General features: G+C 47.8%; 8 protein-coding genes across 8 annotated transcripts in view; 5 read left to right on the top strand and 3 right to left on the bottom strand.

Moving 5' to 3' along the window:
- Positions 1-4,844: 4,844 nt before the first annotated feature.
- On the bottom strand, positions 4,845-5,658 carry CNBF2780 (hypothetical protein; the record flags this gene model as incomplete). Its single annotated transcript, XM_769505.1, has 3 exons — positions 4,845-5,252; positions 5,326-5,406; positions 5,461-5,658. 3 exons carry the CDS (start codon positions 5,656-5,658, stop codon positions 4,845-4,847), a joined length of 687 nt encoding a protein of 228 aa, XP_774598.1.
- A 4,384-nt stretch (positions 5,659-10,042) lies between these two features.
- Positions 10,043-12,978, top strand: CNBF2770 (hypothetical protein; the record flags this gene model as incomplete). The annotated part of the gene is made up of 5 exons (XM_769504.1): positions 10,043-10,531; positions 10,590-10,929; positions 10,982-11,706; positions 11,756-12,128; positions 12,182-12,978. 5 exons carry the CDS (start codon positions 10,043-10,045, stop codon positions 12,976-12,978), a joined length of 2,724 nt encoding a protein of 907 aa, XP_774597.1.
- A 718-nt stretch (positions 12,979-13,696) lies between these two features.
- On the top strand, positions 13,697-15,074 carry CNBF2760 (hypothetical protein; the record flags this gene model as incomplete). The annotated part of the gene is made up of 5 exons (XM_769503.1): positions 13,697-13,877; positions 13,953-13,967; positions 14,032-14,072; positions 14,121-14,169; positions 14,224-15,074. The coding sequence occupies 5 exons, from the start codon at positions 13,697-13,699 to the stop codon at positions 15,072-15,074; spliced, it is 1,137 nt and encodes a 378-aa protein (XP_774596.1).
- A 971-nt stretch (positions 15,075-16,045) lies between these two features.
- Positions 16,046-17,493, bottom strand: CNBF2750 (hypothetical protein; the record flags this gene model as incomplete). The annotated part of the gene is made up of 7 exons (XM_769502.1): positions 16,046-16,147; positions 16,205-16,256; positions 16,310-17,067; positions 17,117-17,121; positions 17,186-17,243; positions 17,295-17,402; positions 17,461-17,493. The coding sequence occupies 7 exons, from the start codon at positions 17,491-17,493 to the stop codon at positions 16,046-16,048; spliced, it is 1,116 nt and encodes a 371-aa protein (XP_774595.1).
- A 931-nt stretch (positions 17,494-18,424) lies between these two features.
- Positions 18,425-19,700, top strand: CNBF2740 (hypothetical protein; the record flags this gene model as incomplete). The annotated part of the gene is made up of 7 exons (XM_769501.1): positions 18,425-18,502; positions 18,598-18,689; positions 18,739-18,943; positions 18,999-19,192; positions 19,255-19,433; positions 19,483-19,567; positions 19,616-19,700. 7 exons carry the CDS (start codon positions 18,425-18,427, stop codon positions 19,698-19,700), a joined length of 918 nt encoding a protein of 305 aa, XP_774594.1.
- Positions 19,701-20,103: 403 nt separating this feature from the next.
- CNBF2730 (hypothetical protein) lies at positions 20,104-20,659 on the bottom strand (the record flags this gene model as incomplete). The annotated part of the gene is made up of 4 exons (XM_769500.1): positions 20,104-20,168; positions 20,222-20,244; positions 20,340-20,484; positions 20,554-20,659. 4 exons carry the CDS (start codon positions 20,657-20,659, stop codon positions 20,104-20,106), a joined length of 339 nt encoding a protein of 112 aa, XP_774593.1.
- Positions 20,660-21,036: 377 nt separating this feature from the next.
- On the top strand, positions 21,037-22,352 carry CNBF2720 (hypothetical protein; the record flags this gene model as incomplete). Its single annotated transcript, XM_769499.1, has 7 exons — positions 21,037-21,243; positions 21,303-21,425; positions 21,486-21,559; positions 21,620-21,657; positions 21,705-21,815; positions 21,870-21,899; positions 21,955-22,352. The coding sequence occupies 7 exons, from the start codon at positions 21,037-21,039 to the stop codon at positions 22,350-22,352; spliced, it is 981 nt and encodes a 326-aa protein (XP_774592.1).
- A 990-nt stretch (positions 22,353-23,342) lies between these two features.
- CNBF2710 (hypothetical protein) overlaps positions 23,343-24,714 on the top strand; it is a gene marked incomplete at both ends in the record, with an annotated part of 1,988 nt that continues 616 nt past the window's right edge. The window contains 5 exons of the mRNA XM_769498.1: positions 23,343-23,535; positions 23,611-23,695; positions 23,747-24,281; positions 24,332-24,480; positions 24,529-24,670. Of these exons, the coding sequence (XP_774591.1) occupies positions 23,343-23,535; positions 23,611-23,695; positions 23,747-24,281; positions 24,332-24,480; positions 24,529-24,670 (1,104 nt within the window). The remainder of the gene's footprint in view (positions 23,536-23,610; positions 23,696-23,746; positions 24,282-24,331; positions 24,481-24,528; positions 24,671-24,714) is intronic.

The raw sequence follows: 24,714 nt of genomic DNA, 5'->3' as shown, positions 1-24,714 counted from the left end.
ATGTCTTACGAGTGTTTACGAACGATGACCAATCTACACTTCAGAGAAATGATGATAGAGTCAGGTGCTGTACGTGATAGGGATTATAATGTACAAACCTGGTTCAATTGCTTCAATTTGTCTCTCGCTGTGCTTCAAAATCAACATTGTCGCTGTTTTTGACAATTTTTAGTTTTCTGTTCCCTAATTCAATACCGATGAAAGAGCAAAAGCGAATTAGACCTGCTTTAATGTTTTAATCGGTAGGGCGAAAATGGAAACAAGATCACTAAGTCGATTGTACCATTGAGAGACGCCATCATCAACGGCGACACTACTGAGATCATGATCGCATTGAGAAGCATCACGCTTTATTTGCTTCAAGCGAAAGCCTCAAGGCGAAATGAAGATGTGAGTCTAGCGGAGTGGGTTATTGGCGATTATCCATGCAAGTTCGTAAGTGATCCATCTCTCATCATACTAAGCAAAATGATCATTGTGAAAGCTAGAGATGTTGTCATTTTAGTGACGACTCCAGCGCCGAGTCAAAGGACGGAAGGGCCTCCATCGCCATCACTACCGGAAGAATAATCCTTTGTTTTAGCCAGGAGGGGAGGGGCGTTGGTTCCTAGTAGTACTTAAAACAGTAGCAGCGTAAGAAAAATGATGATCGGTGTATTACTTAACCAACAGACGGCATGGAATTATCACCATGACCTCATGAAACTGACGTACATGATTGCCGAAGCGAAATTTGAAGCATGTTCGAAGGAGGGGTGATACTCTTTCCTCCACGGTGGTTTTCTGATGGTGATTCACCGACCATTCTACGTCCTAACTGCAATCTGGAAGCTAGTAATGGTATCCCATCAATGATGTATGTAATGAATGATGTAGAGACCTTTTGTGAGACGACGACACGACTTGCATTGCTGTTATACGATAAAGATTTTACTAATTGCTCCTCCTGGTGATTAATCCGCTTGGTAGAGACGAATGATACAACGGACTCCCAAGAAAGAAACTCACCGAATATATAGTCACCAAATGTTTGTTCTCACTCCCGCTATCCGAATTCTGAAGGTAGCGAGGATGGAAATACGAAAGACGATGTGACTCTACCAGTTTCAAGAAAGCCTCCTCGTATTATGTATTATGTGGTCTTCTTTCTGCGGCGTGGCATCAATCATCATCAGGCAGACTTTGCCTCGTTCGTGGCTTATTAAAATTAGCGATCATCAACACAAACTGTGATTCGGCCTCATTGATTGCAGCGTCCAATGAATAATTCTACTTCTCAAGATGCTCATCAGAGCCACTACATATATGCGTTCGTCATTAGGCTTCTGGTATCGTCCGTCACTGCAGGAGGAGAACATCTCATAGTTAGGCATCATCGGGACTGCATAATATCATACTCTCGACTTCTGCCCCCCACAATCGTAAGATCTGTAAAAAACACGATGGCATTGATGTTGCTTTTACAGACAGATCGCATCAGTATTCAACGTGACAACTTGCCTCCTCCGCCCGCTAGTGGCCCTCCTTTGGGAAGTGTAGTTGTTGTTTTCTTTCTGTTGCTCGACTCTACCTAATTCTAGCTCCGATTCACAGGAGTGGCGGCGTGCCGAGTTAAACAACAACGCTTCTGCTTGATCAAGAGAAAAGGTTAATATCAGTCAGAAAACAAAGCGAAAGCCGTGAGGCTCCCGTGTTGAAGGTGTGGAAATTGCAAAGACAAAGGTATTTAACCCCCACTAATTCTGCAACGCCTTCACGTTTAGATGTCTGTCTGCCTCATCTTTCCAGTGGTTGACAACGTAACCGATTAGAAGCGACTGTCTGACTCTTGCTACTCACAATATTCTAACTGCTGGCTGACCATCTGGCTCACATTCCACGAGTGCATATCACAGTTAGTAACATCAAGGGATTTTCAGGGTGTGTATGCCTTCGTCACTGTTTGTTTGTCTTCATGTTTATACGGAAGAGCCTCCTTTCTCCTTTATCATTCATTGACTGATATCCACATAGATCTTTCTAAGACATCCTCCTTTCTTCATTGGTTTCTCTACGGTCCCTTTGTCAAGTTAGTCACACGTTGGAAGTGATAGACTTGAAATTCAACTTGTGGGTGATATTCCTCTAGGCCACCTAGTAACAAAGACTCGTCCCCTAACGATCGACTGACAAACGCTGACATTACTCACGGGATCGTTCGTTTCCTTCGCTCGTACTCTTTGAAGGGCGCCTTCCGCCCTCGAATAATTGAAGGAAATACTAGGTTTCTTTCCTTTCAATCGCCCAATCAGAAAATGGATAATCAATCCAGTCTATGGTCAGACACACTGGCCCGTGACCCTGCAAATGTGCAATGCCCCTCACCAAGATCTCAGGCGGACGATGTTGGTCCGTCACTTTACCCACAAACGGTAGATGCACCTTGGTATAAGGATCCCGTGGAAGGTTCCCCCTCGGCTTTTCCCCAAGCACAAACACGATCAACTTCCACTTTCCAAATGCCACTCAATGGTGAAGAAGAATATGCATGTGGCCGTCAATTAGCCAGTTCATTCTCACGCGCTATTTCCACACAAACCTTTGACTCTGGGTGGGCCTCGCCAGCTGTTTGTACTCGCTCCAGTCCTAAATCGCCAGTTATCACCTTACATAATCGACGCCTCAGTTACGTTACTTATCCCACCCCAATGTCACCCAGACGATATACACCCCAACCAAGCCCTTCGCCAGCGCCGCACCGATTTCAACATCCCTTGCAGCCCCACACTTCCCTTTGGTCCGATAATGGGCTGATTCCTTTACGATATGAGCCTCAAAGGGGCAACGAGAGAAACATTACGACTGTTGTGAAGTATGGCAGGACAAGGGTCCAGTCATGGACAGATGTCGATCCCGATAGTAGGAAAAAAGAAAAGAATGGAATTGAAAGTGATGAGACAAGTCCTCTGAAGGGACGATGTCATCCATGGTAAGCGCCGTCATCATCTTGAAGATAAGTTCGAATTGAGACATGTTCTTCAGCCCAGTATGTGCAAAGCGTTTCACACGCCCTTCGGCTCTGAAGACGCACATGCACACACACACAGGAGAAAGACGTGAGTTGATTTCGCTCAAGGCGTCATTGGTGACTAACTGCATTGTTAGCTTTCATATGTGGCTGGCCGGGATGTGGGCGAGATTTTTCGGTGCAGTCGAACTGCAAACGTCACATACGTGTAAGTTGAGTTTATATCGTGATGTGAAACGCTTAGCTTGTTCTGCAGCAGACGCATGAGGCGAAGGAAGCTCGGAAAAAGGAAGAAGTTGAAGAGATTATTAAGGCTTCAAAAATCACCTTTCCTGTAGAGCAACAGTGTCAGCGATCGAACACTTCCTCGTGCTTTAACTTCTCTTCAATATCTCCCCTATCACCTTCCTGCGACGCCCATCGCATGTATATGGGCCGCTCCCTAGTCTCAGAGTCTGCCCATCACTTACATTTCATGTCTTCTCAAAGAGCACACAGAAACAGCAGTTCAGGTGGTAAAAGTGACCTTCGGGATAGACGTTGCCCCTACTGACTGATGATTGGCGGCCCAGTAGCAAGAGGAAGGGTTATACGAAATATGACAGATTTGGATCGGGAACCAAATCAGGCAGAGGTGACAATTGTATGAGCTTTATCCATAGCGCATAAGCTTTTCTGTGATAGTAGATGCTTCGGAAACGGCGATTTTGTAGTACGTGCCCTGCTTTGACGAATGTTGAATTGAACAAGTATGTATACAACAACGTAATGAGCTTTCCAGTCATCGCTCGGCCAATTTTTACGTATCGTATTATCGTGTAGGCCACCATCTTTTCTTTTCCAAAAACCGTTGTATCGGACCGCCTGATGTATATCAATCTCCACCATAATAAATACTGACGCAACTGAAAGATGAAGATGATGACGAAGTCAACCGTAAGTATGGCGTATAAAATATACGCCCTTTCTTCGTTAATTATAAGGAGACTTTCATATTACAAATACGGCACAAGACTCATCAGGAAGGAATAGCGCCGAAGCTAATTCGGTGAGTTTTAGACATCGGCCCGACGTATCGGGAAGTTCCGTTACCGCATCATACAGATAGGGGTATTCGATCAGGACGTAGTCCACCTCGAAGGCCAACGCATGCTTGAGGAGGAGGATAGGGCAACAAGGAAGGTCTCGCCTCAGAAGTGAGAGGGAGGAGGAAACAATAAGCGAGGCTCGTGTCCGAGGAGGTGATCTCAAGACTCCAGTCAAACGGACCTCTGGCAACAGAGGGGAAATTGTACCGCCCTTATTTATATCTCTGAGGACGCTGGCCGAGCTGTGGAAAGGTGCACAAGGATGTTTCGCAGATATGCGCTCATGGAGGAGCGCTTGAGACGTTAGGATCGGGGAAGAAGCATAAAGACGCAAATGGACGGCTAGATCTCATGAAACTACTAATGATACATGAACATTGCTTGAAGGCCGAACACAGCGATACTGTTGATTGGCGGAAGAGAACAGAGAGTGAGACGTATATACAACGGGTCCAGCTATTCGCTTCCTGTACCTCCGGCATTAAAACCCAATCTCTTTTCTTTTCAGACTCCCACTGCTCTTGAAGACGAGCTTCTCTTTTCTCTTCCAACTCAAGCCGCCTCTTGACGATTTCTTCATACATGTCTTCCTTTTGGCGCTTCCGCTTCCGCTCCGCCTGGTCTCGCCTCTCCCGGTATTCTTCATCTTTTTCCGCGATCTCCTTCTGCACAGCCAACGTTTGCTGGAAGTGTGCGACTGGGGTCTTGAGATCACCTCGGACACGAGCCTTATTGTTTCCTCCTCCCTCTCACTTCTGAGGCGAGACCTTCCTTGCCCTATCCTCCTCCTCAAGCATGCGCTGGCCTTCGAGGTGGAATACGTCCTGGTCAAAGTCCCAAGTTCTGTCTTGAGACTCGTCGTCATATGCAAACATATGTAAGACAAGGGATGACTGGACGTAGAGCTGTAGAAGTTCCAGCTGGCGAAAAGATCGGATCTGGTACCTCACACCCTTCGCAAACTGGAAACGGCCTTTGTAGAAGCCGATCGCATGCTCAGAGGAGATGCGGCACCTCGACAAGTAGGTGTTGAATCTGCTCAAGTCGCTCTCAGAGAAAGGAATAATTATATGGCGACACAGGGGAAAGCCTTGGTCTGCCCAGCACCATTCGCCAGGTGAAAGGACTTCATTAGGCTCGCGGGCAGGTCGAGAACTCTATGTATTAAAAGGTCAAGGTTACAAGAAGGATAAAGGCCACAACAGTAATCACCGATGACCGGCTACTTACTGCAAAACAGGACGCGTCATTCCTGTTGCCGACGAAACCGCTCTTGAAATCGACAATCCTCCTGTCCGCTGTGTTGAAGACCTGGAGGATGTTATCGTTAGCTACGCATAATATATTGGCATGATAAAGACTGACTAGGAGGTTGATCGAGTAATTCTTTTTTCTACCAAGAAAACTCTCCCTTCTGATAATGGGACGAAAAGCAAGGGGAATGAGGGTGCCATCAACGACCAGCCATCCATCCCTCCACTCCGGCCCACCCTTTTCTTCCATCTTCCTCTTAGCATCTTCTCTCTCCGCAGACCCTTTAGCAGGTAGGTTGATGGCACCCATTATGGCAGGTGTATCTAAAACAGCCTTCAGTACACGCGCAGTGCATCGGACGTGGCCCTGGGAGACACCAAAGGTTTTGGAGATCTGCTCGAGCGAGGATGCGTTGCCCGAGTGGCTCGTTCGATAGAGGAAAAGGATGAGTTGCTGATTTGGGCAGCCTGGGGAACGTTGCCTCCCCTCTGGAAGACAGTATGACCTTCGATATGGCTGAGAATGCGGCTGAATGTCCAGGGATATACGCGAACATCATCGCGAAAGATTTCCAGCCTTGAATGATACCAGTGATGAAGGAGTAGATCGGCCCGCCTGCTTCGTAATGGGCTCTTTATTTGCCACAAACCTCATTGACGTCAGATCCTCGAGGTAAGAGTTACCAGAAGAATACAGTCCGTCTACGTTCTCTCCCATATCTTCGTCGACCAGATGGGTAAAGGACAGGTCGGCGGGTGAAGGAGAAGAGTTAGGATTGGGAGAGAGGGGGAAGCTCGGCCATCAATATGTCCAAGCCATTTGTTTCCTCTACGATTTCGGGGAAAGGGGGAGAGGAAGGCAAGAGACTGCCAGAGGAGAGTCGAATTGAACGCGAGGTGGGCAATATCTTCGGCTGCATCGATGTCTGCGCTTTCTTCCTACATGAGGAAATGGATTGCTTCGATGCATAGGAGCTCTCTGTTGCTAGTGCGAGGCATGGCTGAGGGGGATAATGATTGCTTCGTTATAGCATTGTGTTAGAATCGATGGTCGGGAGTATAGTGCATTTAGTGATAAGCGCTAAGCTGAGATCGGAAGCAGCGGAACGGGCTGCATAGCTTGTAGACGGAGATTTATCGAACTCCGAGGTCCAGAAATCGGTTTGAAATTATATTATTGAACTCACCTGGGACTCCACTTGGGTCGCTCACAGCTAATAAGTCGCCGATTTTTCTAAAAATCGATTTAAAAAAAATCGCACCGAGACCTCCCCTATTGCATCATTGCATGTTCGGCTTTTTCTCTTGTTCTGTAGTATTTCTATACAGGCATGCAAAGGACAAGTAGTGTCTAATCCGTAGTCCATAATTCTCGCGTAGGGCATATGTCAGGGTACGGGCTATGAGCGTTTCATTCTCGCAAATACTTTGCTTCGCTAGTTATTTTGATGTTAATAAGTCGTTCGTTCTTGACATCGGTAGATTAGTTATACAAGTAATAGGGATATCGTGCCTTTCTATGGTACTACGGAGATTTGATAATTGTTTAGCATGCTTTTCTGGCTTCAAGAAATGCCGCCGGCTGCTGAATTATCATATTATCCACTACTCCTGCATGGTGCGTACACTTAAGCTAAATACATTGCAACAAGAAGTCGTTTAACGAAAGACACATTCAGAGTATGAATGATGACATCTAACAACCGCTATTTTTACCACGTCCCATTTGAAAACAGGGAGGAAGGAGGGGGAACAAAGCAGGCCTATCCGAGCAAGCCGAAAAGAAACGATATAATTAAGCGAATGGAAAACCGTCTACCCCGGATTTTTTATGAACGTTTTTACCCCAGGTCCCGTGCATGCAAAACCGAAAATCTCCGGTCCGTCAGTGGGGTATCCGCAATATTTTCAAGGGCGACACGATACACGGGATACGTTGCGGCACTGATAAATGTCAATAAATCAATGTCATGATGTCAGGAAAAGGCACGGCGGTAATAGCAGCGGTAGCAGCGGTAACATTAAGTAAAAGGTGATGAAGCCCGAGCATGACCCCCTTGCTCCTGGTTAATAAATTTACAGATTACAGATTCTTCCATGGGTAGCAGACGACGGCGACAATATGCAGATGGGATAGTTGAAAAGGGAAACCTATGTAGGAGTCGAGAGAATCTCAATTAAGTAAGGTTACTCTCCAGGACTACATCGGCGATGATATACATGTGATGATTGGTGATTAGCAAAAATTGGTAGACCTTAAGAAGGGGAAAGAGCATATAGACCAAGAACTACATAAAAGATTAGGGAGCTACTTGCAGGTCACAGGATCTTAAACTGTTGAATTGAAAGGATGGGGAAAGAGAAAAGAACGGAAGAAGGGATACGGAAGATTGCCGGCGGACGGAGATGAACGTATTACGTGGCACAATAAAATGCCGCCGGTCCGGAAATGACTAGAACAGGACAGAGTCAAAGGGGGAGAAGACTGTATGTACTACTCTCCTTGGAGGTTTTAAATTCTATCAGGCGCCATACCGCGAAATAAATACGAGTAGTATATAGAGTGTGCTCAAATGGTCATCAGCTGATGAGGGCAAGTGTGGGATCTATATATATGGATCACGCCCATAATGCCACAACAATAGCCGGCTTAAGTATTATTGCGTGGTAGTGGGTTACAGATCGATAATAATTATGATTGAGATGAGCTCTCCAGTACGTAGTATCAACAAACAGTCAATGGACATGTCAAGCACGGGACCAACAGCCTGATGTTCTTAAATATTCTCGAAGCACATCCGGACAAGAAACCTTGAGCTGTAAACTAGATGTCCCCACCCCGTGATTTCCGAACGATAAGAGAAGAACCCGGCAAGAGCAAGGACTTGTTGGAGAAGATAGGATGGGCGCCGGGACAACGCAAGTATTATTTGAATAGTTGAATAGCATGTCGAACAGCACGTCTTTCACCTTCTTTCGTTTTGTTGACTATCCATCATTTATTTATGCACAACGTTATATCTTTCGTTATTTCCTATTCTCTTCGTCTGCTTCCCGTTCCATGTATGATGTCGTACATTTCTTATTATGAATTATGAATTATGATCCATGATTCTTCCCGTTCCGCGTGCCTGTTTATGATATAAATCTGAATAACGAAGCCGGAGTTATCACGCGTCCCTGACTCAGCATAAACTCACGGCAACAGGTGGGGCTCGAAAAAGGGATTCCGGGGCCGGCGAGGGTCCGAGTTTGTTTGTGCGGTTGGCAAGCGGGGAGAGGCCGATGCGCCGCAAGGATGCGAACCCGACCGAAAAAGCATTTACCTACGGAGTAACCGGTAGAAATACCAATCTCACGAAGCAGGAGGATGAACGGCTGAACCAGAGAAAATACCGGATTGCAGTCATTCTTGTCTTTCCTCTTTACTTCTATCATTGACTTCCAGCTTCATAACTTGCTCCAGCAAACCTTCAAAGAGCAAGAGAGTCAAGAATAGCAGCTTCGACAATCGGACCGGAAGACAAGACGCCACTTGGACGCTCCCCTCTTCCCTTACCCGCTTTTGACGCCAATTTGTGCGCAACAGGAAGATTGGGATTATCGTTGTTGACATATTGTGTGAAGGTCCTCTTGAAGAGCTGAAAGCACCCAAGTTCAAGGTGAGTTTCGCCAATCCTGGAAGGCACTTGCACTTGCGGTCTTTGTCGCTTGTGACCAGTGTCCTCCTTATACGGCCACCATAGTTTTTCTTCAATATCTGCCGTGTGAACGTTGCTAACATGAGATTTCCATTTGATGATCTTCCTCACTCCTACCTGGTTGCCCCCGCAAACCATTCCTTTGACGTCCTCTTAACCATTGTCGACTACTTCATCCTTCTTTCAACTCTCGCTTCAATATCGCGACGAAACCGCTGATCCGGACACCCGGCCCGGAACTTGGCTGTTGCTTGACTTTTTGTGACCTTGCCTTGCTACGCCATCCAATCCGGAATACGCATAATCGAACTTGTCTATCGACTTGTATTGGCCACATTCAACCAACATATGACTACTCTACTGTGTCAACGGTAATTTGATACCTTCGTGACTATAATGACCCATCATGATCTCAGTCGACATCCTTTACATTACGCGCTTGTGTGCAGCGTGCCGCTTCTCTGCACGCCTCATCCCTGCCCTGACCCACTGCGTTCCTCGTTCCTTCTATTCAGACTACAGAGTCGAATTGTTTCCCATATAGGTGGCAGCTTGGCCAGGGAGACAGCTTCCCTCATTATCATCGCCTTTGTGCATTTAAAACCCGAATATACTTGGTAATCGGTCGGAACTTCGCACAACCTGTGCTCTACCTTTCTGCACGGATTCCGAAGGTATTACTCCCTTCTGTCCTTCCGCTTAGGAAACACAGGGTGCCTGCATCCGAAAGGCAAATTGGCTCATAGAAACCTTGGGAAAAGCCGGGTGAAGGTGAAACAACGTTCGTGGGATTCCCCAACACTGTCAATTTAAGACCATCGAACCTCGTCTCTGGTGTCTTCTCAGTCGGCTTTTCTTCAAAATCTTTCAGAAACGGCTGAAGCTTGAGCTTACTTCTGCACAAAGGTAGCGAGGTTTCTGTTACGAATCAGTAGAATTGTTGGTCCTTATTTCGAAACCAGCAACTGTTCTTAGGTCATGCCAGAGACTCTCATGTCATTATCAACGTCAACCTTACTCGAGCGTCGCCGATCATCACTTTCTCCCCCTTCCTCTCCCCCAGCCGAACGAAGCAAAACACAGCCCTCAGTCACTCCCGTCCCTTCTGCAACTCTTTCAGTTTATCCCTCCCCCTCATCCATGAGCCTTCCCACTGTCCCTCTCAAGGACGTTCCTGCTGATCAGTCTCAAGAGGGAGGATTACAACCTTCATCTCAACGCTATCACCCCCCTCCTCTTCTCCCAAGGAGAGAGTCATTCCATTGCTCTAATAACAGACCCCATCCACCGCCTTTTCGCACTGCGCTGAGTTCATTAGGGCCGATGACGACCTCCAATCTCATACTTGGTACTCCCACAGAAGAGAAGGCAAGCCCAAAATTCAGTATTAAAAGGGGTAAAGAAGAAAAAGTGGACAAAGAAGAGTTGACCACCAAAGGAAGAAAAAGAAAGAGATTAGCCAAGGCGTGTAGTGCCTGTCATGTAAGTTGTTTTTCTATAGTGGTCAACCGTATTCAGCTAAATTAGAATCTATCATTAGAAAAACAAGAGAAGGTGTGATGGTTTTGCCCCCTGTTCCAACTGCGAGTTTTCCAATAGACCATGTCAATATCTCAATGCGCAAGGGGAGCCCATTCCGCCACCACGGACCCGCGACCCTTCCAACAACACCTCGAGCAAGGGCAAAGACGACTGCAAAGCTAGCAGTGCCGATGGGAGTGACATCGCCAGTCAGGAGGATAGGCGAGAAAGTGGGGAGAGCAACCAGTCGCTGCGAGATGGACAAATGGACCCTGAATCCGAAGTGGACAGAAAGCCATCCATTGGTCCACTCCAGGTTGTAGACATGGATGTCTCACTGGGCGCTGAGCTTGTGGACAGTGAGTGAGGCTGAACAAGTCAAGTGTTTATATACTGATTCTGAATTATTAGTCTTCTTCAAGCGTTGCTTGCCTTTACCATTCATGCTACACGCGCCAACTTTCAATTACCGCCTTTATCTCAACCAGGTCTCGCCCATCTTGCTCGATTCCATGTACGCGTTTGCCGCCCGACTATGCGAAAACCCGTTTTTTCTACAAACATTTCCCCCAAATCACCCCCCCCATTTGCGGGGTGAACTCTTCGCACTTCGTGCTCATCGTAGCGCAGAAAACTTGATCCAGCAGCGCAACATATGGAGTGAAGAGACTCGCCGGGCCGACCGAGGGTCATGGCAAGAGACGGAGTTAGCTCAAGCAGCCTATCTGTTGAGCGTCTACTTCACTTGTCTCCGTGAACCTAAGCTTGGTCTTTTCTATCTTGATGCTGGGGTCGATATTCTTCGTCCATCACCCGCGACTTATATACAACCGCCAGCCGCGCCGACAGGAGCGAGTCCTATAGAGTATACAACTCACATGGAGTGCCGAACCCGCACATTCTGGGCCTTTGTATTGCATGACCTGTGCGCGGCCTCCAATGGTAGGCCAAGAAAACTTGGAGAGGTAGATTTGGGAGCAATTCCTTTACCAGGAACAGAAGCCCATTGGGCCAGATGGGGTGGTGGAGGCATCGGGGGGAGAGAGCCCGGCAGAAGGGATGGCTTGATCGCGGGCACGGGGAATTGGCTCGGCGAAGAGGGTGCTGTAGGGGAGATAGGTAACGTCATTCGGATTGTAAGTACATCGTGATGGGAAACGCATAGGTACTCACTTCATCTCTTAGCTTTCCATATTGGCAGACATTATGTCCCTTGCGACTGATCCTAATGCTGGTGACTCCAAACAGACTCTTGCTGCCAGACTTGAGGCCGCTCTCAAGGCCTGGGCGATGGCCTTACCCTCGCACATGCACTTCAACGAGCCAAACCTGACCATGGCCGTCTCCAAACTGTCATCTCCAGTGGCCGAAATTAAGGCGTCAGGATGGATGTATGCCTACATGCATGCTGTCGCCGAGTGTGGGATGTTTTACCTTCAGGCAGCTGTGGCACCGATCAGCGACGGCGTGTTCACGGCTAGAAGGCAAAGTCAAGCAATTGAAAATCTAATCGTCATCATGGACGCCATCAATCAAACAGGCCGCGAAGGGTTTAGCTGTAAGTCCCCGTTTCATATGCAGAGGTTGCGATGACTTAATTCCGGATTACAGTCTTATTCCCCCTACTCGTCATTTCTAACTGGCAGGAGCACCTTGAGAAATCGGACCTTCTTGTCAGAGACGTAAAACATCATCTGACTGAGGAGCGTCTCAACCATTGGTGGTCGGAAATGGCTCGGGAATGGGGTGTCGAACGACATGACGTTCTCAGGCGTGGATTTTATATTCTGCCCATATCCCCCGTTGTACCACAACGAAAATATCGTTATTCGCAGTCTTCGCATCCCGACCGCCCTTTCCTGGCAACTTCAAGTTTGGGACTGTACCAAGCGTCGCCTCCGAACAGGATTTCTTTGGAATCTGCTGCTACTACTTCACCTACATCAACAGCGGCAATTCCTGTTACCACTCCCAATTTCAATCGTACGTCTCGCTTCAACCTTCCCACCTTGCCACCTCTTCGGCCCCGCGCAACCTCTGGTGCGAGTGTCTTGTCCAACTATTATGGCCGCTCGCCTTCTCCTCCGCTCCATCTTCCCTCTGTTGCATCAGCATTATCAGATCGAGGAAGTGACAAGGAGCACGAGCGATTTTCCCTCCCGTCGATCTCCTCAGAGCTACGTTATCGTGAGCCTTCAAGCCCCCGTCACCCTCTATCCCAGAGTATTAGTTTAAGGTATATCCCGAAGCAGCACCCTTATGTGCGCGAAAAACCTCGATCACCCAGAAGGAGCATAAGTGAGAGGGATATGCGAGACGGGGACCATATTACCGGGATTGCGGCATTAGTAACAGCTGCCGAGCGAGAAAGAGAAAGAGAGTCAGGAGGGCAGAATATTCGTTCGTAAAGTTGAAAAGGTTCTTTGTCTTGGGCTCTTCGAATTAACCATGTGGGAGATATTGTAATTTAGCCTGTGATTTGTTGAAATTAAAACGCAAAGATATGTAAAACCAGCTATAACATTTGGAGAGGAGCCAAAAATATGATGATGGATGTGTCAACGACTTAGTTTTGCGTGGTGTAGCGAAAGGCTTTTCTCGCTCTTCGTTCGAACTTCTTGTTCATGGTCACTTCTTCTTCAATTGATTGCTGACAACTCGCGTTTAATAATCCATTCTGTAAAAGCGATGTGATTGTGGTTGGAGGACCGCGGTATATAAACACTAACGTCAACGACCATCATTTGTCCATCGCCATTGAGGGTGTTTCGTCCTCTCTCCCACTTTCTGACGAGGTTTTTTCCTGCCTTTAACGACGACGAGGCTTTTTCCATTCTATAAGGCGACGAGGCGGTCGCCGAGGCGGCCGCCGAGCTTATCCGATTATTAACGGCATCGATACCCCGGGACTTGGCCATGGGTCAGCAGGTGTCGTCTGCCCGAAGGTCTCCTTTGCTCTGATCTTCGTTATTTCTTGTAAGCAACTCTATCTGGTCTTCCTTTATTTCGGCAACTTTATCTGGAACGTCCGGCACTTGCATGCGAATCCACACCTTTAAGGGCAACATCGCAGCAGCCACCATTTTCTTCTCCAGGCCGTTATCCGCTTAATCGCCATCGACTACAATGGACCGATCTGATTGCTCGACAGCAGCCAATGACCAGGCCGACGAGGCCCATGTTGAGGACTGCCTAGACACAAACCATGATGCCCGAGCAGGCGGTACATCTACAGCCGAGAAGCAATGTCGGATATGTTTCTCAGGACCAGAAGAGGAAGATGCATTGGGGCGATTGATCTCACCGTGTATGTGTACGGGAAGCATGCGTGTAAGTACAGAACTGGTTTTTATATTAATTTCGCCGGATCGGTCGCTCATAGGGAACACTGGTCACAGTATGTACATGGTATGAACAATTTCCTGTCTGGCTGGTTATCTACTGCTAAATCGAGTCACCAGTGTCGTGTATCAATGCGTGGCGTGGTACAGGCGCCAATGCGGTGAGTGTCTTGGCATTCCTCTTCACACCGACTGACTTAATTCAACAGAAAGCTTTCATGGAATGTCCCCAATGTAATTTCCGATATCAGATCCGCCGTGAGCGAAGGTCATTAATAAATGCTAATGGTGTCAGACTGACATTGCACGCAGGTACACGTATTTCTGGTCTAGCCACCTCAAAGCCAATCTTGCTATTGTTCACGTTCTTTCTATTCTCGATTCTTTCTCTCACCCTCGGCTCCATTCTACGCTCCCTTCTCGCTTATTCTACTACCTCACGCACATTACTGTCCTCCTCCCCGCCCATCAATGTTGCCACACCTTTCGATCTTTTTGGCGGCGAGTTTGTTGACCGAGGGGGGGGTGTTGTCATCGTAGGCGGAAGTGGTGCCCTTGTGTGGGACATTGTTCTTGCCGCTGTCCAGACATTTGCTTCGTTAGCTGATAGGATGACCTATTTTCAATCCCATCTTCATGATTGTCTACCGGGGCCAATCGCCGTCTTTGTGTCTGCCCTCTTTGTACGATTCTTTCTGGGCCTCGCTGTCCTGGGTTCTCTGTCTTTCATCTCATTATCAATTTCTTTGTCACTTTTCGGACCTCTACAACTTGCCAATGCCCTCCGCGGGGGCTTTATTGGATCCTGGGGCAGGAGAAGACTAGCAAGAAATGGACGCGATGGCGGGATTGGAACAGTTATTGTTGTCATACTAGTGGTGATAGGGGCAATCAACACGTTGAGACAAGTGTATGAAGGGGTTGGTCGGTTAGCGATCAAGTTGTTGAAGTACTTGGAGACACAGATATTGGAAGTCAACCCGGATGAGATTAGAAGAAGCACAAGGCCCACTGGTGAAAGGTCGAGAGCGATATGGTACGAACAGTTGAGAACATGGAATGGTTGGAAAGAAATGGGATACAGGTGCTATACAAGGGTCGAAGGATGGCTTCAGAGCCTATGGGCATTTTGGGCACCTGCCGAGCATGAACATGTTGAGTAATGCTTCCTATATAGAGGATTATGCATAAGTGTAATTTCCGTAGCGCGATTCAGACGTCAATCCAGTAACATATTAGTGATCTGACGCATGCAGTTGGAAACGATTAAACAGCTAGAAGCGCCGACGAATGTCTCTGACTACCGACAGATACGAATTACAACAATCTGCTAGCGCGGAATCCCAAAAAGGGCGACGCCCCGGTAGTCACATTCCAAGTACAGACCAACATATTACTCAGGTTTTTTCTCAGCCTCAGGCTTTTTCGTTTTCAGCCGCACCGAGGTTCTTCTTGTTGCCGATCTGATAGCAAGTATGTCACCACATCGTCTGTGACGGGTTGTACGTAAAGGCGGGGTGGTTCTTCGGCATTCAATACGAGCGTCATGTAATTTGCCGGTCGGCCTCGAAATGTTCTCGAGGAAGATATTCACCACGGAGGGCACATTCGACAGGAGGTGGAGCAAGTCGTAGCGGGAGCCGGAACTGTTTATCAACCTCGTCTTCATCATCAAACCGTGCTGAAGCACGGCATTCACCTCTTAGATGACCGAGAGCAGGATATTGGTCATCTGGAATGTGATTAGGGGAAGTACATTGGAAGGCTCGCGACTGTCTTCCGGATGGTGACGACAACGGGCGCCATCAGAGGTTAGAGGGAATGTCGCCAATACCGGCCAAAGTTGCAGTGAGTTTATTCATTTGCCGGGGAGAGCTGGTAGTCACTGACAACAGCAACTGATGGGAGCAAGACATATAGGGAGAGAATCATGGGGGAAACAGGACGAACGCCCGTTGGAGGTTTTGGTACAGAAACGCGTGAAAAAGAGTGAGAAAGTGCATGCTAAAACGTATTCTCGCACGCCTAAAATCAAATCTTCAGCCAATTTCAGCTAAGTGACCCAGAGATGTATATAATACACGCATGGCACCGTTGGATGTACGGACCCGAGAGCAACTCATTGACACAAGTTTCAAGACTGTGCGGCGAGACTGCCACTTCGATAGTTCTTATTAGATTCGCTAACTTTGCCCAGCTGGGCAAGCGCGGCATAGCCGTCCGGATACTCGGTTCTCTGATGATAATCAGTGAGCATGCAGCACGGTAAAACTGACCAGTACAAATGACTTACCCATTCAGGGCGAATGACATCGTCAAGTTTGCTTGCTACCATCTTGGTGATACTATATAATGGGTCAACTTGTGCCTCAATACATGAAGGCCGAAAGGCACTCACAGCTTCGTGGTTGACTCTGACACTCCTCCCATTGCAGAAATATCCTTGGCGGTGGTACTCTTCCCCAACAGTACACATGTGAAGTACAATACACCTGCTGCGATCGACACGGGACTCCTGCCGTCGATAGCGCTCTTTGCAACGGCTTCCCCTGCGATATGCTTAGACACATTGAACACGGCGTTGCCCAGATCCAGATAGTTTGCAAAACGACCCAATAAACCTTCAGCAGATTCTTGCGCATTGTTTGATCCGTGGACAGACACCATCGAACCCTGAGCACTGGAAGACTGAACAACACTCTTGACGTGGTTGAAGACCTGTCCGAGCTCCTTCTTACTGATTTTGAGGGCTTTGCATACTTCTTGGAAGGTACGATGAACCTTGGCATCTCTGCAAGCGTAAACAATGCAGGCAGCAATGACAGCAGGTTCATTCTTCCCCTTGATTGCTCGCGCCTCATCGACAATCTTGTAAACGTGTTGAGCACGTTCTCTTACACCGCGAGGGAGCTGCATCGCGTCACACTTTTCTCCGATACGGGAGAAGACAGCGGATAGTTGTGCCACAGAAGATTTACCATAGATTCCATTGGACAGAGTGTTGGCTCGTGCTTGTGCGCGGTTGAGATCTCGAGCGATACCGGTTCGACCGTCCTTGTGAGAAATCATTGTGTCGAGGTGATTACTTCCGAGAAGAGGATTGCCAGCATCACCGACACGCGAGGGATCGTCCCCATTCTCGTCTCCCGCAAATGTCTAATGAAGTTAGTCGTGCGAGTACATTCTGCAAGCGGCTTATACTTACTCGCCCTGTTAGTTAGTCAGTAGGAGACAAAACAGAAGATGAAAAAGAAAAAGATCAAAGCTGACTTACATTCGCTCCTCGTATCGACGATACGGTCACCTAGGATGGTTCCACAGTCGGCACAAACCTATCCTGCGTTAGACCACCTTCACGAAGCTTTTTCTGTCGTTCTACTCACTAGATCACCCTTGGCATACTCCTCAACAATATTGGGAGGATCGGTCCTACAGTTCGGACAGATTTGCTTGATGTTAAGATTGGGCACGACACTCTGACCGAACCTGGGCTATAGGTTAAGATATCAGCAATATGTCAACCCGGCTTTTGTTTCACGAGATGCCCACCCCAGGAGCCTTTGGTCCAGCGACAGCAACCATATTCGATTCAAACAAGTGGAGCAGCTTCAAACAACCTTCAGTTGGCCTGTTGGGGCTAATATAGGACTGGACGCGCGGATGCCGGATAAAATTTATCTGAGCGATTGAGATACAGTGATCTGTAAAGATGGAGATATATGATCGAAGCGAAAAAAAAGATCAAGCAAAACATGTGTCAGCGATGATGTTTCCGGGCAGGTTGCTCCAAACCGTAAACCAAGGTGCATCAGCACCGCAACGACGATCCGATCCAGATGCCATGCAAACACAAATCTGTGGTCCTAGTAGTTTACTTGCTCTCCCGCTTTCCGATTATCGACAGCCTTATCCGCTCTATTCGCCACCCAAGTCCCAAAAGGGTAAAAGGGCGGCAACTCACTAAGCTGTCCCAATTCAACCGAGTGCAATGAGCCAGAGTCCTTGTTTCCGTCTTGTCTTCTGTCCCGACAGTGTGGGATAGCTGAGAGATGGATGGAAACGAAAGCGAGTGTTTTTGAGACGGAACAGGAAAAGGAAGAGCGACGACGGGATAAGGATGTATTATTGAGGAAGCGATGGAAAATGCGGAATTTAATTGGGGACCCACTTTGCAGGGATTAGACTGGTACCCGCTGAACAAACAACAATGTTGGAGTGCACACCGTGGACCCGCCACGCAGAGATCAGCAAGGTAGGGAGACAGCTATTTCCGCCCGCAGTGCTCATCATCTCCACTGCAGAACTTTGCCCACGCCCCTTCCATCTTCTCTCTCCCCACAGTCGTCGAGCCTCTGCAGAAAGTACAGCTTCTCGCTTCTAGCCTCAAAGCATCGACTGTATGCCGTTTCCTCTTCTCCACCGGATAGAGTGTGCTGATAGAGCTCTGGCTCATCTCGTGCTATACCCTCAGCGGCGCTCAGCCTATCCTCATTGCTGCCAAGGATCGTGGAAGATGGCCGGCGCTGTCCCGCAATTCATGGTTGATGAGTACGTCCTTGCGTACCACGGCCCATTACTTTACGAGGCTCGAGTAAGTCATCCCTTCAGCCGCATCCCATGCATCCAGCGACAGACCGTCTTCAAACTTGTGTCGCTAGTGGACGATACTGAAGTGTCGGTTTTCAGGTAATTCTCGCCGAAGTATGGGATGAATCGAATACTCTGCTGGGAACGGTTGGGCCTCATTATTTCATCCATTACAAAGGCTGGAAGCAGACGTGTGCCCTTCAATTCCTCTTCATGAATGTACGCTAATTTACCATCCAGCTGGGATGAATGGGTGCCTGAGTCTCGACTCCTCAAACTGAACGAGGCAGGTTTTGCCAAACGCCGCGCTCTACTGGACGCCCAAGCCAAAAAAGGACGATCGACTGGCGGGTCAGGTGGGACCGGGTCTCCGGGAGCGGGTAAAGGAGGTCTCAAGGACAAGAAGAAGGATACCAAGAAGAGAGGAAGAGATGCCATGGAGAGCGTGCGTCAATTGATTGCTGTGCTGCAGGTCACTAACAAGAAGGAGAAACTCTCAGGAATCAGACTTTATGAAGCGTCCAGAGGTAAAAATTGTCATCCCAGATGTGCTGAAGCTGGTGCTCGTGGATGACTGGGAAAATGTCACGAAGAATAATCAGCTTGTGGCTTTGCCAAGGAAACCTAATGTTCGAGAGTTGTTGGAAGAATATAGGCAGTATGCGTCGGCAAGCAAGAAGCAAGAGCGGTCTGAGTAAGTCTTCCTGCTACTGTTTATAACTACGCATTCCAACTTACTAACGACGTTACGGACAGTCGCGCCACCGCCCTCCTTTCTGAAATCATCTCTGGTATAACGCTTTACTTTGACAAAGCCCTCGGCAATAATCTCCTCTACCGATTTGAAAGAGCACAGTACGTTGAGCAAAAGCGACAAAATCCGGAAAAGCCTATGAGTGAAATTTATGGCGCGGAGCACTTGTTGAGGCTGTTTGGTAAGTGCTCAAGTGCAAATAACACTACGGGTTACTGATTGGGAGACAGTCAATTTCGGGCCCTTTATCGCGTACACCAACATTGACACCGAATCCCTCAACATTCTCCGAGATTATATTAATGACATCATGCAGTGAGTGGTCGTCAAATGCTGATATTGACAAATCTAACCGTGGTATAGATGGATGATCAAAGAACAAAAGAGATTGTTTATGAAGGAATATGAAGAGACAACAACGCACTATCAAAACCTTTCGAGGTCTTGATCCGCTTGTTGCCCAGTCTCTTGTGATGAATTCTGTTTTGAGAGGAGATTATTATAGGTTTCTTAGTCAGCTTTCTATTTGCGTTTGAATTTCCCTATATCGTTTGTCTATGGGACCTGTTGAAATATGCATGAGCCATGTGTCAATACCGCACTCATTTTGCATGTTGGTTGTGGTTTCGGCATCTGAAAGAACATGCAGGGTAATAGCCAAGGCAGCTATATGCATGGTATGCCAATACGAATCAGGGATATCTATATGAAAGGTATGCGAGATAATAGTAGACTACATGAACCGGTAGAAACAGTTGAACGATACGTTTCCGGGTAAGATTACGGCAGTGCAAAGCCCAATGCCCAGTGGGTATTGCTGATAGACTTTTTAAGGGATGAAAGCAAGTCGGTTATGTCGTTTTCCAGAGGAGAATAGCAACACGACCTAGGTAGAAATAAATGAAATTCTTGGACTCTAAAGTTTCATTAGAAGAATTCAAATGCAGGCAGAAAACGTGATGTGCTTACCGTGAGTGACGAAACTTCCAAAGCTACAAACAAATTGTGTCAGTATCTCCTTCTTTATACCAGTCCCAGGCGGTTCGAAAAGCCTGTCTCCCTCTGGGTAATCAATTGATAAACTTACTTCTTGCCAACAACACAATGCCAGGTGGTTCCATACAACCGATCGAATTGCTTTTTGACATACATCGCCATGTCTTTCTCCTGATCGTATCGGTCAAATGATTCAAACACTGTTTCGACCGCCTTTTGCTGCATCTCTTCTGACACTAGTGCATTAAAAGTGTCAGCGATGCCTTGATGGCCAGAATGAGCTGCTGGTTAAGGAAAGGATTCACTGTCTACGTTTTTGATGACCGCTTTCAGAGGCTGCCCATCGGGACCAAACCTGGGGAATTTTACGCCTTGCTGCTCTGGGCTGGGGGAGCGTCCTTGGAGATCCATGGCTGAAGTGTAGAAGCGGAGGACGGGACGGGTAGGGCGACGCCGTAATTAAAGAACAACGATGTAATAATGAAATGGATAATGAGGCGACGATGCTGTTTTGACCGGGACCAGCGAAAACAGCGCGCAGCGCACAACAACAACCAACAAAAGTACTCACGGACCTCTCCGTCAGCTCATGATGGGTGGTGGGGCTCCATCCTCGGCGAATCCTGCCGAACACCCGAGCGAAGGCCTTCTCCTCCACCTGCTTGCTGCTGCTGCCGAAGGGCTTCAAGACTAACTGGAGAGCGATCGGGTCAGTCAGATCTCTTTCAGGCATATATAAACACCGAAGACATATATCTTCATAGCAATACAGCCATCTCGCAACAATAATGTTTGGCGGCCCGCCCCTAGCAAGGACAATCATCCCAGACAACGCATCCCCAAGTGGAGGAAATGCCCTTCATAAGATGGATTACAACATGCTTGCCCTAAACCACAAGGAGCCGAGCCTTACAGACTTGCACATTTCCGGCTTGCCCATTCACGTCTATGGTCTTCATGAGGTTAAGGATAGTAAAAGACCGTTGGCAGTCATGGTGAGTCATGATCCAATGTTGTTACATGCGATAGAGCAGCAGCTGATCATGGACGATAGATCGCATCGCATGGGCGTATGAACAGTAAGAAAAACATGAAATTCTTTGCCCAAGGTATCCTAGGAGAGCTCTCGAAGAAGGATGACAAGGAACGGCTTCGGGATCTCATCGTGGTTACCTTTGTATGTTGACTCGGATACGAGAGCCCTGCCTCGAGCTGAAAGTTGACTTCTACCTGGCAGGACCAGAGAAATCATGGAGATCGAATCGTAGATAAGAAATCTAACCTTTCGTTCGACCAAAATCCCAAGCATTTGTAAGCTCACCTCATCTTTCTCCTGATGATGACGAATAAAGGACGTTAACCATAAAACAGAGTTGATATGGCTGCTACCATCGGTGAGGAAATCAAGGGTTCGTCGAAATGATCTCGTATTAAATTATCAACTACCAATTTAAAGAGGGAGGCTGTCATGATGTTTCACTCATTATGGATTTCCTGGCTCCCATTCTTTTCCCTAATGGTGAAAAGACTGTCGAGTCCTTCGTTATAACTGGAATTTCTCTAGGCGGTACGTCGTTCTTAAACAATTCAAGAAGAGAAAAATAACTTATAATGGATGTAGGTCACGTCACTTGGAAACTACTACATGACGGTGAGTATCTTTAATCCGTGTTCCTTACTTTTGCACTTTGCTAATACCTTTACAGATCCCCGTGTCCAGATCGGCATCCCCATCATTGGTCTTCCTTTCGAATCTTTCCCAGTTTACCTCCGCGATCGTGCACTATCCCAAGGCTTGAAATGGGAACCTCCCATTTACCCTCCTTCTCTCAAATCGTTCATCGAACCCGTACGTAATCCAGTGGAGGAACAGCAAAAGTATAGCGGGAAAAAGATTCTCAGTTTGCATGGTAAAGAGGATCGGCTAGTGCCGTACGGGAAGGGCGAGCGGGACTTGAGACAAATCGAGAAATGGATAGAGGAGGATAAGAGTAAAGGCGGTGTTTGCGCCATCGATGTGCAGAACGACGTAGGACATGTGTGTAGTATCCAAATGCTGAGGAAGGCAGCAGAATGGACTTGGATGTATGCTCTTCGAGCTTAGATTGTAGAGTTGACTTCAATTGTGATACAAGCGCAACAGGGGAAGCATTATCTGAATTGGAGAATGTAATCCACTCAGAGCACCAAAGCCGAGCAGGATCAATTGTGCCTGAGGGAAGATGCGACACAACATGCTTGGAACTTGTTGGTTTCCTTCATCTTTTGTTTGGAGATTTTTTTAATGGTACTCTTTAGACCCCTTCTTTTCTCCGCATACGTATTAGTAACCACCTTCTAGACACCTGCTCCAGCCTCTCGCCCACCGTTCACTCTTAACTAATTATGATGGTGCTCAAACAAGACTGCAGCAGTATTTAATCTTCGTCCTGCCGTTACCTCATCAGTCATTCGCAACACAGGCGGCCTCGAACATACCTTTTTATAATTCGCAAGCTGCGTATTCTACATGGGCCAATACGCAGACAGCTATCAGCTAACGGTAAACAATCCAGCATTCAGCTCTTCAGCCGGCTACCAAGGATTTCCTGTATATGTTCCTGCCGCACGGTGGTGGATCTCGGACTAATCTCCGATTTCGAATGCAAGCACCGCCAAAAACCAAGAACATCAAGAGGTCAAAGCGGCTGGAGTAGGGAGTGGAAAGGAGTTGCGACATGCGGGGAGTTGATGAAACAGGCGGGGGACTGTGCTGATGGGCGATGGATTGATGCTGCACGATGGCGCCTGATCAAACGGTCTAATACACACCCATCAAACTCAAAGCATCTGCTATCTCTAGTTCGCTTCCCATAACATCCCCTAATTCCGACAGCCATCGCATCCTCCTTCTCGCACTAACTCTTTAGACGTACACCACTCTCACGCCTCCCACGGCCCAACCACGCTCCTTTCACCCACGAACGACCCAGCACCGTCAGCGTGCGCACGGCCCCCCACGACTTCTTTGTAGGCTGACAGCTTGCACGCCTCTCCTGCACCGCCCTTCCGCATCCCTGTTTCGAGTACTCGCTGGCCGAGGAAATCGTCCACTATGCCCACTAACTTCAGGGCTTCCGTTTACGCGCTAGCCGGGCTTGCCATGGCAGGCGTCTCACTCGGCGCCCCAGACCACTGGATCCTAACCCATGCTCAGACTTTACTGCTCGGCAGAGTTGACCCAATTGTGAATCCTGGAGCTATCAGTTCACATGTGCACAATGTGGTTGGAGCGAGTAACTTCAACTGTAAGCGCAATAAGACATGAATCCTTTTGGTCCCATAAATCGAGCTGAAGCCCCTTTGTGAATGTGTGCATGTAGGGAATCCAAATACCCCGTCGGAACAACTGGGCGCAGCCTGTTCGTCTGTCATCGTAGCTGATGACAAGTCCAACTACTGGGCTCCGTGAGTAGCGGACCGAAGAGTAACCATTTATTCTTAGCTGATATGCTATAGCGAGCTCTATTACCAGCATGAGAACGGCACGTTTTCACCCATTCTTAGTGGCACTCGTATCTATTACTTCACCAAGGGAGACGAGGTTAAACCATTCCCCACCGGTCTCAAGATGATCAGCGGTACAGCTGTCTCAAAAAACACTTCGGATACCAAAGCTCTCGGTGTGAAGATCTCTTGCGACGAAGGAGAACAAGGCTATTGGCTTCCCAATGGCACGAGTCACCCTGGTGGCTGTTCTACGATTGCCATGGCCACCTATTTCCCTAGTTGTGGCTTGGAAAGTGGAGATCTTGATTCCGAAGACCACTTTTCCCACATGACATGGCCTCAGAGCTATAATGGCTCGATCCTTGTCAATGATCCCAACGGTCAATACTGTCCAGACTCTCATCCCATAAAATACCCTACCATTTTTGCCCAATTCAACTATTATCTCGATGACAATCAGCCTTGGCGTAATGACGAGTGCACTTTGGTTCTTTCAAACGGGGACTGCAGCGGTAACACCTATCATGCGGATTTCTTCAATGGTGTGAGTCTAGATCTTTCCAAATTATGACCTGCTATTAATGATAATCATAGTGGGATCCGGACGTCCTTCAGGCTGCCATTACCGAATGCGGCGACGGTAACGGTGTCGACGACGACTTGATGGCTTGTGCCCCTCTGGCCAAATCAACTAACGAATCAGCTACCTGGGATTGCCGTCTTCAAGGCCCTATCCCTGCCGAGTAAGCCATTATTCCAAAGCTGTCTTTCAACAGAACTTACCAGCTTAGGGATGTTGGCCTCTGGCGCCCCATTAATCAACTTCCTGGTTGCAATCCTCTGTGGAAGTCTGATGTCGCTACCAAGCCCACCTGTGAGTCCACAACTGACCCAAATATGGTTGGTGCCAATGTCTACTTTGAGAATCTCAAGGTGAGTTAATGCATTGGTGGCTGAGAGCCGTGTACAATGTTAAT

Source organism: Cryptococcus neoformans, chromosome 6, assembly GCF_000149385.1.
Source record: "Cryptococcus neoformans var. neoformans B-3501A chromosome 6, whole genome shotgun sequence".
Classification (NCBI taxonomy): Eukaryota; Fungi; Basidiomycota; class Tremellomycetes; order Tremellales; family Cryptococcaceae; genus Cryptococcus; species Cryptococcus deneoformans.
The sequence above is the reverse complement of the archived record's forward strand: the minus strand, read 5'-3'. Positions and strand labels throughout refer to the sequence as shown.